Source organism: Phocoena sinus, chromosome 10 (genome assembly GCF_008692025.1).
Source record: "Phocoena sinus isolate mPhoSin1 chromosome 10, mPhoSin1.pri, whole genome shotgun sequence".
NCBI classification, from domain to species: domain Eukaryota; kingdom Metazoa; phylum Chordata; class Mammalia; order Artiodactyla; family Phocoenidae; genus Phocoena; species Phocoena sinus.
Window position 1 is genome coordinate 52,433,982 of NC_045772.1, and position 17,091 is coordinate 52,451,072.

Genomic DNA, 17,091 nt, shown 5'->3' on the forward strand with positions numbered 1-17,091 from the left:
CAACATACGTGAAAAAGGGTTATTAGTTTTAATAGATGAGTTCTTAAAAGCAAAGATTAATATCCCAGTATAAAAATGGGCAAAAGAAGTGAGTAGTCAACTCCCAGAGGAATTAAAAATGGCCAAAGTCAGAGCCAAAAAATTGCTTCAGTGCTGATCAAAGAAATGCTTAACTAAAGGAGGCCTCTATCACCTGTAGAACTGGCAAAGATTAAAAAGATTAATACCCTGTATTTACAGAAGTTTGAGAAAATGAAAGCTACTCAGACTCTGTTCATTGAAGTGTAATCAGTATAAGCTATCAGTAGGCTAATTTAACAAGACCCATCACTGCAAAATACACGTCAAGCAGTCCCATCTGAGAATTTAAGAAAACAAAATTCATTCAAGAAATATTTGAGGGGGCTTCCCTGGTGGCTTAGTGGTTAAGAATCCGCCTGCCAGTGCAGGGGACACGGGTTCAAGCCCTAGTCCAGAAAGATCCCACATGCCACGGAGCAACTAAGCCCATGCGCCACAGCTACTGAGCCTGCACTCTAGAGCTCGTGAGCCACAACTACTGAGCCCATGTGCCTAGAGCCCATGCTCTGCAGCAAGAGAAGCCAATGCAATGAGAAACCCATGCACCACAACGAAGAGTAGCCCTTGCTTGCTGCAACTAGAGAAAGCCCGTGCGCAGCAACGAAGACCCAACGCAGCCAGAAAGAAATTTAAAAAAAGGAAATATTTGAGTACATAGTGCCTAGCACTGCCCAGAGCTAAGTATAAAAACTAGATGTATTAATAGAAGAATATTGAAAACCTAAATATACAGTAGGGAATTGGTCAAATTGTGGCACAATTAAACAATAGACTATTAAACCAACACTAAATGATGTAGGTATGTATACATTGAGTTGGAAAGATGCCCACCACATACTATAGGGAGAAAAAGTTTCAGAACAGTGTCTTTCTCATTAAGTATGTATGTAAATATGTTTAAGCATAGAGAAGTTTGAAGGATCAATACTCATTATAGATGACTCTTCCTCATTGATTTGTCTGAGTCTATCACAATTTATTATTAGGTAATATATGATTCATACAAGAGAATACCCATAACTCACATAAGTTATGAAACACAAGAAATACCCATGAACCCATCACCCCATTTAAGAACTGAAATATTCCCCATACTGATGCATCTTCCTATGGGCTCCTCCCCATTCCACCCCTTACCTGCCCATACAAATGAGTGCTTTTCTGAATTTTATGGTGGTTAATCTCTGGCTTTTATTTTTTAGTAATTATCGTGGATGTGTCCCTAAACAACATACCTGTCTTGGGGGGAAAAATACCTGTCTTGTTTTGCACTGTAAAAGTGATACTCTACCAGTTGTAATCAGGACTTTTTTCAATTCATCATTGTTTGCAAATTGATCCATATTGTTCACAGATGCCTAATATTCCATTGTAAGAAGGAATGCATCACTACTTAATCATGTTTTTTTGTCAATGTACATTTGTGGTGTTCCCAGTTTTGTTCTAGGAACATTGCTTCTATAGCATTCTCATACATGTTTCCCAGTGAGCATGTGTATATGCACCAAGGTTACAGGATCCTCACATGTTCATTCCTACAAATATTACCAAGTTATTGTACAAAATCATCATCAGTTGACATTCCCACCAGTAACTTATGAGAATTCCCTTTGCTCTATATGAAACTGTCCGACTACTTAATTTTTGCCAATCTAGGGGGTGAAAAAGATCAAAATTGTATTTGGTTCTACTGTGCATTTCTTTGTTAATGAGGTGAATCATTTTTTTTACAGTTTAATTCACTTACTATACAATTCAGAAGTTTACAGTTTACAGTTATTCAGAGTTGTACAGCCACACCATAATCTTAATTTTAGAACATTTTCATCACCCCAAAAAGAAACCCCCAAATACATTAGCAGTCACTCCCCCATTGCTCCCTCCCCCAGCACCAGGCAGGCACTAATCTACTTTGTCTATAGATTTGTCTACTGTGGACATTTTCTAGAAATAGAATCATACAGTATGTGGTCTCTTGTGATTGGCTGAAAAGGGTCATCCCCATTGTAACATGTATCAGTACTTTTCTTTTTATTACTGAATAATATTCCACTGTGTGGATGTGTCACATTTATTTATCCACCCATCAGTTGACAGACATTTGGGTTGTTTCCCGTTTTTGACTATAATGAATAATACTGCTATGAACATTTGTGTATAAATTTGGGGGCAAACTAATGTTTTCCATTCTCCTGAGTGTATCCCTAGGAGTAGGATTGCTAGGTCACGTGGTGATTTTATGTTTAACCTTTTGAGGAACTGCCAGGCTTGTTTCTAAAGTGATTGCACCGTTTTATATATTCCCACCAGCAGTGTAAAAGGGTTCCAGTTTCTCCACGTCCTCGCCAGCACTTGCTGTTACCAGTCTTTCTATTATGTCTTAGTGGGTGTGAGTGGTACTCACTGTGGTTCTGATTTACATTTCCCTAATGACTAATCATGTTGAATATCTTGTCATATGTTTATTGGATATTTGTATGTCTTCTTTGGAGACAGGTCTATTCAAATCCTTTACCCATTTTTTTTAAACTGGGTTTTTGATCAGTGAATCATCTTTCATTATGCCTTTTGTGTTTCTTCCCTTGTGAAATGCCTCTTTTTGCCCATTATATTCTTGCTGTTTGTTGTCTTTTCCCTACATTAAGGTATGAGAACACAGGAGTTGAATGTGTAAATCATCTCAGTTTATGGTTAGTGTTCTTTGTGTCTTGTTTATAAAAATGCTTCTGAACCTTGAGGTCAGAAAACAATGCTCCCCAATTTTCTTCTGAAAGGTTTGTGGTTCTGCCTCTACCTTCAAGTCCTTGATGTATCTAGAATTGGTTTTCTTGCGTGGTAGGAGTCAGGGATCCAGTTTCATTTTTTTCTCTGTAAATACTCAGCTGTCTTTTCTGTTCCACAGATCTGTCTCTCCCTGAACCAGTATCTTTTTATCTTGTTATAAAGCTGTATAATTAAATCTTTGCGTGGGTACACCTGGCTGTTATACCTCTAGTTCTGCCCTAATACGGCAGCTACTAGCCACGTGAGACTATTTAAATTAACTAGAATAAAATGAAAAATTCAGTTGCTCAGTGGCCATTGTTTTGGGCGACAGTTATAGAACATTTCAGTCAGAAAGTTCTGCTGGATAGGGCTGCTATAGACCAGGGGATTGGCAAACCCCTGTGGGCCAAGTCGAGCCCACCCCCAGTTTTTGTAAATGAAGGTGTATCAGAACACAGCCATGCTCCTCCATGTATGTATTGATTGGCCTACTTTCCTGCTACAACAGCGGAATCGAATAGTTGCAACAGAGACTATAAAGCCACAGACCATGACCCCTCCTGACCATCAGTCTTAAACTTGGTGGTACATTGGTCTCACCTGGGAAACTAGAATACTAACACCTGGGTCCCAGCCCCAGTGAGCTTGATTAATTGGCCCAAGATGTGACCTGGCCCTTGGGATTTTCAAGTCTCCCCCAGTGGTTTTAATTTGCAGCCCAGTTAGAGACCTCTGCTTTAGACCTCCCAGGCACTCTTTATAACCCCTACATACTTTGACATTTAAGTGTGGGGTTTTGAGGTCCACTCAGATCTGACAGATAAGCTTTTCCCTTGACCTCCAGCTTCTGTGGCTCGGGGTTGGCAGAGTGGTTCCTTACAGGGGATTGGCAGCCTCTGAAGTCTCCTGTGATGCACGGTTTCAGAGACCTTCATCGGCACAGGACTATTCGGGTTTCATCATAGAATAGTGATTAGGAAATACGTTCTTCTACGGCCTTGTGCAGGCCATCACCCATTCCCCACTGTGGTCACCAGGCTAAATAGGTCCACTCGGGTCCTTAGAACAGTGGTGCTCAAACTAGCATTCATCAGCATTGCCTGTGGGGCTGGTTCAAACGCGGATTACTCCCCACCCCCAGGGGCAATTAAGAATTTGTGTTTGTAACACATTCCCAGCAGATGCTGATCCTACTGGGGGCACATTTTGAGCGCCATTGTTTTGGAGCAGTGCTTCTCGAATTTCACAGTGCATATGAGTCACCAGAGGATTTTATTAAAATGCAGACTCTGGCTCGTTAAGGCTAAAGTAGGGCCTAAGATGGTGCATTTCTAACAAGCCCCCAGGTGTTGCTGATAGACCACAAACCAGGCTTTGACTACTAAGGCTGTAGACCATTTCAAGAGCCCCTTCTAACCTGGCCTCCCCATGCCTGTCTTCCCTCCATCTCCAGGTTCTGCGGCTGCTGGGCTGACTTTTCTAAAGCACAGCCTTAACTGTGTTACTTCCCTGCTCAAACCCCCTTCCCCACCCCTCCTTCCCGTAGCTTCCCATCACCTGCTGTTCTTTGTAGAACAAGTGGGCAGCCTGCTATCAGGACCTTTTTCTGTTTGGTACCAGCCTGCCTCTCCACCTGCTTCCTTGTCTGAAAGCTGGATATCAGGAACCCGTACCACCAGGTGTTCTGCTTCCATCCTGTGCTCACGTTGTTCTCTTGATCCCAAACTCCCTCTTACTCCTAGATCCTTCCTCCTTTCACCATCTGTGTACCTGTCTTAAACCTTCCCATTGCAAATGCTGCTGCTTCTTTCCTTCTGCTCCACTGATGTGCAGCAAAAAGTAGAGTTTATATATGTATGGTGTCTTCATTCTGACCATCAGGAAGCACTTCAACCCTAACACAGTCCTTAGCACACCAGCCCTGTTGAATTTCTCGGTATGAGCTTAGAAGAGCTCTTACAGGGTTTGCAGACAGTATTGTTTATTCTGTTCTGAACCTTCAGCACCTTGCCCTGTGACTTTGATTCTTGTTTAGCTCCTGACCTGCTTCACAGAAGTAGTCCTGGGAGATAACTATTAAATGCTCAAAGCAATTCACATCACTTGTGAGGACTCTATAAATACCAAACATGATACTCGGTAGCCTTCAAATGTCTCTGTTTTAGTCATTCCCTTCAGTTACTGAACGAACAGTCCAATCTGTTTCGACTCCCAAGTCCCCTGTAGCAGTAGAATGAATAACATTATTAATGAATGACATCTTTATCACAGTCTACATGCCTCACAGAAACCACTTTTGCTCTTCCTTCTAGAAAGGAGCTAGTAATCTGACTTGGCGATCGGATGTCCTGGTGGAGTATCAAGGAGAAGGCCGTAACGTCACTGACCCAACGTGTCCTTCCCTGAGTCCTGGAGTGTCCGTGAGTGTAGCCCGAGTTGGCTTAGTAGCTTTCTCACTGACAGCACAGTATGGCATTGGTTTAGATGTGCCAAGTGCTGAAACTCTTCATCTGAGTCCTCCTCCTGTCACTTTGTTACTTGACTCTGGGAGATCAGGAGATAGACGTAAAAATAATCCTGAAAAATGATGCTTCCCACCTGTTGTCAGAAGGTGCACTTCGAATACTTCCAGTTTTCGGAACAAGTTCATATATCTGCTTATCTTCTTACCTTATCAGTACCCCCTCCTCTTTTTTCTCCCTTCCCAATCGCGGTACCATGTTTCATTAGGGATGTTATCAGTGACATCCAACAGAGAGACACGGGGTTTCCACCTGTAACCATGCCATGGCAAGTGTCTTGATTTGGTGGCAGCGAGGCTGGTCGTTCAGGTGGTAACAGTGACATTAGCCCCTCTTTAGAGAATGGGAAATAGGAGAGTCAACTCCAAATGGAAGCCGAACACCAGAGTGTTACAATATAGTAAAGAACCAACCAAAAGATAGTGTGGAAGATAGGACGGAATAAGAGCTAAGTCCTAGGGCTTCCCTGGTGGCGCAGTGGTTGAGAGTCTGCCTGCCGATGCAGGGGACACAGGTTCGTGCCCCGGTCCGGGAAGATCCCACATGCCGCGGAGTGGCTGGGCCCATGAGCCATGGCCGCTGAGCCGTGAGCCATGGCCGCTGAGCCTGCACGTCCACAGTGGGAGAGGCCACAAGAGTGAGAGGCCCGGGTACTGCAAAAAAAGAAAAAAAAAAAGAGCTAAGTCCTATTTGGTGATAAGAGCACTCATAAACAACTTACTTACAGATCTTCCCACAAAGCTCATTTTAGCCTTTTTCTCCAACCCTTTAGGATGAAAGATCCTAATGTACCTTAGTACTGACTCATCCGTGTATTGATTTTTTCTCCTTACCAACCCATACATTTTACAGGTGTTCATTACAGCTAATTCTTGTCAGGAGAATAGCAGGCAGGGATGGCAACAGTCTACAAACAAAACAGCCACACCCCATGTTCCTTAATCCAGTCAGCCCTCAGTAAGGAACAAAGCCTCATATCTACTTTTGATTTACTTCTCTGTGAAAGGTTTCCTCACTTCTGTCCAGTTGTATGTCTGGCTTGAGCCAACCGGGCCCCCGTGGTAAAGCAAGTCGCATTCATTACTATAGAAGAATGCCCTTCAGTTAACTTTTTAAATGTCCCTACAGCAATGTTTCCCAGACTGTGTGTGTGAAGATGCATATAACAACACGTATGCCTGTGTGAGGACCATGTCAGAAATGTGGAATTTACAGTATTGCGAGTTTGATGACCAGGAGGTAAGAGGGCCTGCTGCCTCCCCCACCCTTTGTGTCTACTGCCAGGGCTTTGTTGGCTGAACTTCGTGGCAGAAGAACAATTCCAAGGATGCTTCCTGGGGAGGATGGGTTTCTTATCTGTACTTGACCTTGGGTTTCCATCAGTTAAGGAAATAGGATTGCACAAGGCCATACTTGACCTCTCTAACTCACCTTGCTGGGTGGGGTTTTCTCCACTCCCACGGTCACCCACACGTACACTTTAAATGCACGCAGTTCACTTTTTTAGGATGCTACATGCCTGGTCTGTTTGCTTCCCTGATAGTTTGGGGTGAAGGTAAGATGCCTCAACTTCTATGGAGATGAAAGGAGCTGGGGCCTCTCTTAGAAAGTTTCTTGGCAGCCAGCTTGGTTCAGACCCTTCTGTCGCCACCACAGTGTAGTCCGGTGCTGATCAAATAGATTAGCAGGTTAAGGGCAGCATCCTTGGAGGAAGGTGGCTTTTAGCCAGCCGGGATCAGCCTGGATTATCTGAAGGATCACACTGCCTGCCGTCCCGTGTGGTTTCTTACTGTTTATCAGAGAGTGCGCACCTACCCCATCTGGCAGCCCACATCTTGCCATATGGAGCCGGTGCTCATCGTGTTTCTCAGAAATTGACTTGCTCACTATTTATTTGTAGCTTCTGAGCACTTTGGACAACAAGCAAGAGAGCTTCCCTCAAACTGGGTTCCTTCTGCTTTAAAAGTGATAGTCCGGGGGCAGCTACTTGAAGCCTTTATAGGCAAAATTTATCTACAGTACATCTTCTTAGCCTATCACTAACTCCAGTTTGGAGAACAAAGTACAGATTAGGGGGAAATAGTGATATTAGATGTGTCTAGTTTTAGAAATAATATTGTATCTTTCCTCAATTGGTGTTATTTATCCAAAACTGCTTTTTAAAATAGGAAAACTTAACATTTTTATAACACAGGTTAGAGGACTTTCGTATCTGTTCTCATTTGAATCTTCACAATTATAAGGCAAAGATAAACTTCAAATGTCAGCTCTCACTCAGTAACCTCATTACTAAGTATAGTTTCTGAGCCCTTGCCATTTGAGGGTCCTGCCTTCGCTTCTCTCCTTTAATTACAGAAGGTAATAAGCTTCATCCTCTTTCCCCTCCTGACCGCCTGAAGGCACAGGGATCCTGGAGGCCCCTTTCCAGCATGTGGGCCACAGACCCAAAGCAGTTCAAGCCCCAGAACAGATGCTCCATTGTCTCCTCTATACCCTTGGGCTTTTTGAAAATCTTGAGACCCGATGATATTCTCCTGGGCCTTGGTCTTTAATCTGCCTCCTTCGTTCCCATTTAGAAGTAACTCACATGAGTATTTCTTCAAATGTAACCCTTGCTTTTTTCTTGCCTCCATCTTTTCATTTCCTGTAGGTGTTTGTAGAAGTCTATAACCTGACTGCAGACCCACACCAAATCAATAACATTGCAAAAAGTATAGACCCAGAGCTTTTAGGAAAGATGAACTATCGGCTAATGATGTTACAGTCCTGTTCTGGACCAACCTGCCGCACTCCAGGGATCTTTGACCCCGGGTAAGTTTGCATCGTACTCAGAAACTTTGTTCGGTGGTCTCCAGCAGTCCTGCCATTCTTAAAGGCACAGGGAGCCTGATGGGTCATCCTTGCTCTGAGCTGAGCTGTTTCTCTCCGTTCTGCACTACAAGGGGAATACTGCGTCCCAGTGCAGCAGCCAGTTGTGCTGGGAAAATGAGCTGCTCTCCACAGCCAGTTGGTGCTATAGCTGGAGGCGCAGCCCTGCCCGTACCACGCGGGGCTCTTCCTCCCTGCGATTCTTGTCATGGTACCACTTGATTGCACTGGTGACATGTAGGGTTGCTTTAGTGTAAGCTGACCCAGGGCTACCCTGTTCCCTAGTGCTTCTGAGAGCATATGCTTTCATTTCCTTTCTCAGAAGCCCCAATTACAGAAACTTGAATACTTGCCAGTAAATTTATATATTAAATACACACAATGAAATAGAAAGTATGAACTCTCAAGTGTCGAAATAAATAAGCCCGCCGAATATATGAAGGTTGGAAAGATATTTAACGCTCACCTACTAAGTCAGCTCTGTTCCTCCTACTCTCATTCCTCTTAAACAGTAACTTTTCATCAGTAACATGGCTGTCAACACACCATGCATTTGAGCTGTGTGGCAAGAAGCCTGTCATTTTTTGCTTGAAGATTATAAAATTCAAAATCAGACTTTCACTGGGAAAGGATTATTTCAGTTCTTATACTCTGATTGTAGGAGAGAGGGACGAATGATGTCCTAAGCTGATGGAAACTAGTAAATTATTTAGCTACCTTCATGTGAAGTGGTATCTTCAAATCAGTGAGGAATGTATGAATGAGTAGAGAAAGGGGATTGCAGACTATTTATTAAAGAAATGTAGTACTTTTGCTTTTAAATAGTGTATCTAGAGCCAAAGAGACATGGATGCCAGCAAACTAAAGGTAACAATGTAAAAAAGAATATTTATCATAATTTTATATCATTTAAGCTAATTAACTTTTATATGGATAATCTTGTTAATGTGTAATTAGTAACTGATCAAGCATTCTGACCACCCAGCTTTAATCTTTCCTCCAAGTTAGTGAAATGGATCCTCATTTGGTGGCAGTTCCTTGAAGTAGGAAGTTCATTCTCTAAGATAGAAGCACTAGACTTCTAATTGACACATGTTGATTTTGCAGTTCCTAACAGCTACTTTGCTCAGAATGTTTTACCAAACTAAAGTTAGATGTCTATAGCAGTTGCTGACTGACTCTAGGAATTTAAAGCCAGCATCCGACTAAATCTTGCATAGAGGGTCATGATCATGAGACTTGGACATCTTGGACTGTAATGTTGGGCCACAGAAGGTCAGATGCAGCAGCCTCATTAAGTGTTACAAGGACTCAATCATAGAATTCCCCTATAGCCCTTAGAGCCCAAACAGGTAAATTTCACATGAGGAAATAGTGCTTGGACTTGGGATTTGCCCAAAGGTCAACCGTTTGGAACTGATCTAGCAAAATCTCTTGACTTCCAGGCAAGGTTTGGTTTTTTTGTTTTTAATTTTTATTTTATATTGGACTATAGTTGATTTACAGTGTTTTGTTAGTTTCAGGTGTACAGCAAAGTGACTCAGCTATATATACATATATCTGTCTTTTTCAAATTCTTTTCCCATTTAGGTTAGTACAGAATATTTAGTAGAGTTCCCTGTGTAAGTAGGTCCTTGTTGGTTATGTATTTTAAATATAGTAGTGTGTATATGTCAATCCCAAACTCCCAATTTATCTCTCCCCCCACCTTTCCCTTTTGATAACCATAAGTTTGTTTTCTAAGTCTGTGAGTTGATTTCTGTTTTGTAAATAAGTTCATTTGTATCTTTTTTTTTTTAGATTCCACATATAAATGATATCATATGATATTTGTCTTTCTCTGTCTGACTTACTTCACTTAGTATGATAATCTCCAGGTCCATCCATGTTGATACAGATGGTATTATTTCATTCTTTTTCATGGTTGAGTAATATTCCATTGTATATATGTACCACATCTTTATCCATTCATCTGTTGATGCACACTTGGGTTGCTTCCATGTTTTGACTATTGTAAATAGTGCTGCAGTGAACATTGGGGTGCATGTATCTTTTCAAATTATGGTTTTCTCAGATATATGCCCAGGAGTGGGATTGCAGGAGCATATGGTAGCTCTATTTTTAGTTTTTTAAGGAACTTCCGTACTGTTCCCCATAGTGGTTGTACCAGTTTACATTCTCACCAACAGTTTAGGCGGGTTCCTGTTTCTCCACAGGCTCTCCAAGCATTTATTGTTGTGGATTTTTTGATGATGGCCATTCTGACTGGTGTGAGGTGATACCTCATTGCAGTTTTGATTTGCATTTCTCTAATAATTAGTGATGTCGAGCATGTTTTTATGTGCTTATTGGCCATCTTTATGTCTTCTTTGGAGAAATGTCTATTTAGATTTGCCCATTTTGGGATTGGGTTGTTTTTTTAATATTGAGCTGCTTGAGCTGTTTGTAAATTTTGGAGATTAATCCCTTGTCAGTCACTTTGTTTTTCAAATATTTTCTCTCATTCTGTGAGTTATCTTTTCGTTTTGTTTATGGTTTCCTTGGTTCACATTTGTTTTTATTTCCATGACTCGAGGAGATGGATCAAAAAAGATATTGCTGTGATTTATGTCAGAGTGTTCTGCCTGTTTTCCTCTAAGAGTTTGATAGTGTCTGGCCTTACATTTAGGTCTTTAATCCATTTTGAGTTTATTTTTGTGTAAGGTGTTAGGGAGTGTTCTAATTTCATTCTTTTACATGTAGCTGTCCCGTTTTCCCAGCACCACTTATTTAAGAGACTACCTTTTCTCCATTGTATATTCTTGTCTCCTTTATCAAAGATAAGGTGACCACATGTGCGTGGGTTTATCTCTAGGTTTTCTGTCCTGTTCCATTGATGTATATTTCTGTTTTTGTGCCAGTACCATATTGTTTTGATGACAGCTTTGTAGTATAGTCTGAAGTCAGGGAGCCTGATTCCTCCAGCTCTGTTTTTCTTTCTCAGGATGGCTTTGGCTATTCAGGGTCTTTTGTGTCTCCATACAAATCAAAATTTTTTTTGTTCTGGTTCTGTGAAAAATGCCATTGGTAATTTGATAGGGATTGCATTGAATCTGTACATCGCTTTGGGTAGTACAGTCATTTGACAGTATGGATTCTTCCAATCCAAGAACATGGTATATCTTTCCATCTGTTTATGTCATCTTTGATTTCTTTCATCAGCATCTTATAGTTTTCAGAGTACATGTCTTTTGACTCCTTAGGTAGGTTTATTCCTAGGTATTTTATTCTTTTTGATGTGATGGTAAATGGGATTGTTTCTTTAATTTCTCTTTGTGATCTTTCATTGTTAGTGTATAGAAATACAACAGATTTCTGTGTATTAATTTTGTATCTTGCAACTTTACCAAATTCATTGATGAGCTCTAGTCATTTACTGGTAGCATCTCTAGGATTTTCTGTGTATAGTGTCATGTCATCTGCAAACAGTGACAATTTTATTTCTTCTTTTCCCATTTGGATTTCTTTTGTTTTTCTTCTCTGATTGCTGTGGCTAGGAATTCCAAAACTATGTTGAATAAAAATGGAGAAAATGGACATCCTTGTCTTGTTCCTGATTTTAGAGGAAATGCTTTCAGCTTTTCACTATTGAGTATGATGTTAGGTGTAGGCCTAACAATGTAGGCATTGGCCTTTATTATGTTGAGGTAGGGTCCCTCTAGGCCCACTTTCTGGAGAGTTTTTATCATAAATGGGTATTGAATTTTGTCAAAAGCTTTTCTGTATCTATTGAGATGAAAATATGATTTTTATTCTTCAATTTGTTAATGTGGTGTATCATCACACTGATTCATTTGCAGATATTGAAAAATCCTTGCATCCCTGAGATAAATCCTACTTGATCATGGTGTATGATCCTTTTAATGTATTTTTGGATTCGGTTTGCTAGTATTTTGTTGAGGATTTTGCATCTATGTTCATCAGTGATAGTGGCCTGTAATTTTCATTTTTTGTGGTGTCTTTGTCTGATTTTTGTGTCTAGGTAATGGTGGCCTCATAGATTAAGTTTGGGAGTGTTCCTTCCTCTGCAGTTTTGGAGAATAGTTTCAATGGAATAGTTTCAAAAGGATAGCTGTTAACTCTTCTCTAAATATTTGATAGGATTTGCCTGTGAGGTCATCTAGTCCTGGACTTTTTTGTTCATTGGGAATTTTTTAATCACAGTTTCAATTTCAGTACTTGTGATTGGTCTGTTCATATTTTCTGTTTCTTCCTGGTTCAGTCTTGGGAGATTGTACCTTTCTAAGAATTTGTCCATTTCTTGCAGGTTGTTCATTTTATTGGCATAAAGTTGCTTGTAGTAGTCTCTTATGATCCTTTGTATTTCTGTGGTGTCAGCTGCAACTTCTCCTTTTTCATTTCTAATTTTATTGATTTGAGCCCTCTGCCTTTTTTTCTTGATGAGTCTGGCTAAAGGTTTATCATTTCAAAGAACCAGATTTTAGTTTCATTGATCTTTTCTATTGTTTTCTTCATCTCTGTTTCATTTATTTCTGCTCTGATTTTTGTGATTTCTTTCCTTCTACTAACTTTGGGTTTTGTTTGTTTTTCTTTCTCTGGTTGCTTTAGGTGTAAGGTTAGGATGTTTGAGGTTTTTCTTGTTTCCTTAGGTAAGCTTGTATTGCTATGAACTCCCTCTTAGAACTGCTTCTGCTGCATGCCATAGGTCTTGGATCATTGTGTTTTTGTTTTCATTTGTCTCTAGGTATTTTTTGATTTCCTCTTTGATTTCTTCACTGATCCATTGGATGTTTAGTAGCATTCTGTTTAGCCTCCACGTGTTTGTGCTTTTTACAGTTTTTTTCTTGTAGTTGATTTCCAATCTCATAGTGTTGTGGATGGAAAAGATGCTTGATATGATTTCAGTTTTCTTAAATTTATTGAAGCTCTCTTTGTGGCCCAGCATGTGATAGGTGCTGGAGAATGTTCCATGTGCACCTGGAAAGAGTGTATATTATGCTGCTTTTGGATGGAATGCTCCATAAATATCAATTAAGTGCATCTGGTCTAATGTGTCATTTAAGGCCTTGTTTCCTTATTGATTTTTCTGTCTGGATGATCTGTCCATTGATGAAAGTGGGGTGTTATTTTAAAGTCTGTTTTGTCTGATATGAGTATTGCCACTCCAGCTTTCTTCTGATTCCCATTTGTATGGAATACCTTTTTCCATCCCCTCACTTTGTCTATATGTGTCCGTAGATCTGAAGTGGGTATTTTGTAGACAGTATATGGGTCTTGTTTTCGTAGCCATTCAGCCAGTCTGTGTCTTTTGGTTGGAGCATTTAATTCGTTTTCATTTCAGGTAATTATCAATATGTATGTTCTTATTGCCATTTTCCTAATTGTTTTGGATTTGCTTTTGTAGGTCTTTTTTCTCCCCTTCCTCTTTTGTTCTCTTCTGATTTGATGCCCGACTTTTTATTGTTGTGTTTGGATTCCTTTTTCTTTTTTGTGTGTGTGTATCTGCTGTAGATTTTCAGTTTGTATTTACCATGAGGTTTTGATATAGCAGTCTGTATATATATACAAGATTATTTTAATTTGCTGGTCTTTTAATTTCAAATGCATTTCTAATACCCTGGATTTGTACTCTTTTCTTCTCACAGTTGCTGGTTTTGATACCATATTTGTGTGTGGATGATTTCCTACCTTTACTGTATGTTTGCCTTTACCAGTGAGCTTTCTTATTCTTAATTCTCTAGTTGTGGCCTTTTTTTTTTTACCCTGCCTAGAGAAGTTCCTTTAACATTGGTTGCAAAGCTGGTGTGGTGATGCTGAATTCTCTTAGCTTTTGCTTGTCTGTGAAGCTTTTGATTTCTCCGTCAACTCTGAATGAGAGCCTTGGTGGGTAGAGTAATCTTGGTCATAGGTTCTTCCCTTTTGTCACTTTAATATATTGTACCACTCCCTTCGGGCCTGCAGAGTTTCTGCTGAGAAATCAGCTGATGACCTTATGGGGATTCCGTTGTATGTTCTGTGTTGCTTTTCTCTTGCTGCTTTTAGTATTTTTTCATTGTCTTTAATTTTTGTCAGTTTGACTAATATGTGTCTCGGTGTGTTCCTCCTTGGGTTTATCCTGCCTGGGACTCTCTGCACTCCCTGGACTTGGGTGATTGTTTCCTTTCCCATTTTAGGGAAGTTTTCAGCTAGTATCTCTTCAGATATTTTATCAGGCCCTTTCCCTCTTCTCCTTCTGGGACCCCTGTAATGCAGTGCATTTAATGTTGTCCCAGAGGTCTCTTAGACTGTCCTCATTTCTTTCCATTATGTTTTCTTTATTCTGTGCTGTGGCAGTGCTTTACACCATTTTGTCTTCCAGCTCACTTACCTGTTGTTCTGCCTCATTTACTGTTACTGATTGTTTCTAGTGTATTATTCATTTCAGTTTTTGTATTCTTCATCTGTTTGTTCTTTAGATCTTCTAGCTCTTTATTAAACATTTCTTCTATCTTCTCCATCTGTGCCCCCATTCTTTTTCCAAGATCTTGGGTCATCTTTACTATCATTACTCTGAATTGTTTTTTGGGTAGATCACCTATCTCCATTTCACTTAGTTCTTCTGGGGTTTTATCTTGTTCCCTCATATAGGACATATTCCCTCTGCTGTCTCATTTTGTCTAACTTTTTGTGGTTGTGGTTTCCATTCTATAGGCTGCAGGGCTGTAGTTTGTCTTGCTTCTGCTGCTGCCCCCAGTGGATGAGGCCAGTCTAAGAGGCTTGTGCAGGCTTCCTGTTTGGGAGGGGTGGGGGGGTGGGGACTGGTGCCTGCCCAGTGGGTGGAGCTGGGTCTTGTCCCTCTGGTGGGCAGGGCCATGTCAAGGGGTGTGTTTAGGCAGCAGTTGTGGGCTCAGGAAGACTTTAGGCAGCCTGTCTGCTGATGGGGAGGGGTTGTATTCCCACCCAGTTGGTTGTTTGGCCTGAGGCATCCCAGCACTGGAGCCTATAGGCTGTTGGGTGAGGCCAGGTCTTGGTGAGAAAATGGTGGCCTCCTGAAGGGCTCACACCAATGAGTGTGAGCTACCCAGAACTACCGCCACCAGTGTCTTTGTCCCTGTAGTGAGCCACAGCCACCCCTTTCCCCCTGCCTCCAGAGGAGACCCTCCAATACCAGCAGGTGGGTTAAGCCCAGACTCTTGTGAGGTCACTGCTTTTTCCCCTGGGTCCTCGTGTGCACGAGACCTTGTGTGCACCCTCCAAGAGTGGAGTTTCTCTTTGCCCCAGTCTAACCCCGCTGGCCTTCAAAGCCAAATGCCCTGGGGGCTCCTCCTACCGATGCCATATCCCCAGGCTGGGGAGCCTGATGCAAGGCTCATAACTTTCACTCCTGCGGGAGAACCTCTGAGATATAATTATTTTCCAGTTTGTGGGTCACCCACCCAGCAGGTATGGGATTTCATTTTATCGCGATTGCACCCCTCCTATTGTCTCACTGTGGCTTCTTTGTTTTTGGATGTAGGATAGCTTTTTGGTAAGTTCCAGGGTTTTTTTGTCGATGGTTGTTCAGCAGTTAGTTGTGAATTTGGTGTTTTCATGAGAAGAGGTGAGCTCACATCCCTCTTCTCCGCCACCTTATCTCCATCCTCAAAACAGCTGTTGATCTTTGGTGCATTACCTTAATTGAACAAGCCTCAGTTTCCTTGTAGGAGAGGCTTGTCTTGGGCAGCTGAAAGATGAGTAGATCTCCGCACCCACCTGGCAGAATCTTGAGGTTTATATAGAGCCTTTAATGGGGCTAAGTCACATACCCAGTCCAAATGGTCTCAACAACACCTTACTCTCTCAAGACTTCTTCCATGAAATTCCTTTGTTTTTTTAACCATAACTAACTGTCTTGCACACATTCTGGAGGCTTATCACTAAGATTCTAGATGCTGGCCTTGCTGATGTTAGCCTGAGCTATTTAAACTCCACCTGGTTTTCTTTCCTACCAAACGGTTAGGCCGATAGAATCTTCTAGAGTGGGTGCCAGCAGACGCCATCAGTTGGAATACAGTGTACACAGATATTTATGTATTGCCTGGGGCTGCTTTCGCACTTCAGTGGCAAAGTTGAGTAGTTGGGACAGAGACTGTGTGGCCCACAAGCTCTAAAATATTTATTATCAGGCCCTTTACAGAGAAACTTGGCCAACCCCTGCTATAAAATAATACTAAGAGTTAATATCTGTTACCAAAGGTAGCAGATCAAAGTAAAATACAAAGTTATTTCCAGATCACACAAAGTCCAGCCAGCCTGTGGGGGTTTTTTTTTTTGGCCACGCCCTGAGGCATGCGGGATCTTTGTTCCTCAACCAGGGATGGAACCCGTGTCCCCTGCAGTGGAAGCTCGGCGACTTAACCACTGGACCACCAGAGAAATCCCCAGTCTGTGTTCTCCATGTCTGCCAGGTCTCAACTCAAGTTACATTGGCATTCATTCTTACTTCCCCACGGGAGGGAAATAAGTGATTTTATGTGCCACATATTTTACATGAGTTGCCTTCCTGTTTTGTTGGTGGCCAGAGGGGTCGATGACTTACCCAAGTTCATAATGAGCCAGATTCAAGCTCCCGTCAGGTGCAGACCTGTGTTCTTACCCACCACAGTCTGTGTATCTAAACTGAGAAAGAAGACAGGGCTTTGAAAATGTTGGAAGGGCTTTCAGCAAGGACTAGACTCTTCCCCAGGCTGTTTTATAGTTGAGGGATGGCCCCCGCCCCCCCCCCCCCCAAAAAAGTAAGCTCAAACCTTTCCTCCTAACCCCTTTCAGGATTAGCCTTACTTCTGTTTCTCTTCTCCTCTCCTCTCTACTTCCACTATATTATTTTGTGCTTGCT

General features: G+C 41.5%; 2 protein-coding genes across 4 annotated transcripts in view; one reads left to right on the top strand and one right to left on the bottom strand.

The window, feature by feature from the left end:
* The window catches only part of GNS (glucosamine (N-acetyl)-6-sulfatase), a 77,484-nt gene that overhangs the window by 32,074 nt on the left and 28,319 nt on the right, over nt 1-17,091 (top strand). For all 3 annotated transcript variants that reach the window (XR_004351632.1, XM_032644303.1, XM_032644301.1), the window contains exons 11-13: nt 5,160-5,267; nt 6,498-6,608; nt 8,020-8,180. Coding sequence is in view for 2 of the 3 variants with exons in the window: in XM_032644303.1 (XP_032500194.1) it covers nt 5,160-5,267; nt 6,498-6,608; nt 8,020-8,180 (380 nt within the window). In the remaining variant the exon portion in view is untranslated. The remainder of the gene's footprint in view (nt 1-5,159; nt 5,268-6,497; nt 6,609-8,019; nt 8,181-17,091) is intronic.
* RASSF3 (Ras association domain family member 3) overlaps nt 1,381-17,091 on the bottom strand; it is a 108,873-nt gene continuing 93,162 nt past the window's right edge. The window contains exons 8-9 of the transcript XR_004351633.1: nt 16,795-16,874; nt 1,381-6,022 (exon numbers count right to left, since the gene is read on the bottom strand). The gene's annotated coding sequence lies outside the window, so the exon portion shown is untranslated. The remainder of the gene's footprint in view (nt 6,023-16,794; nt 16,875-17,091) is intronic.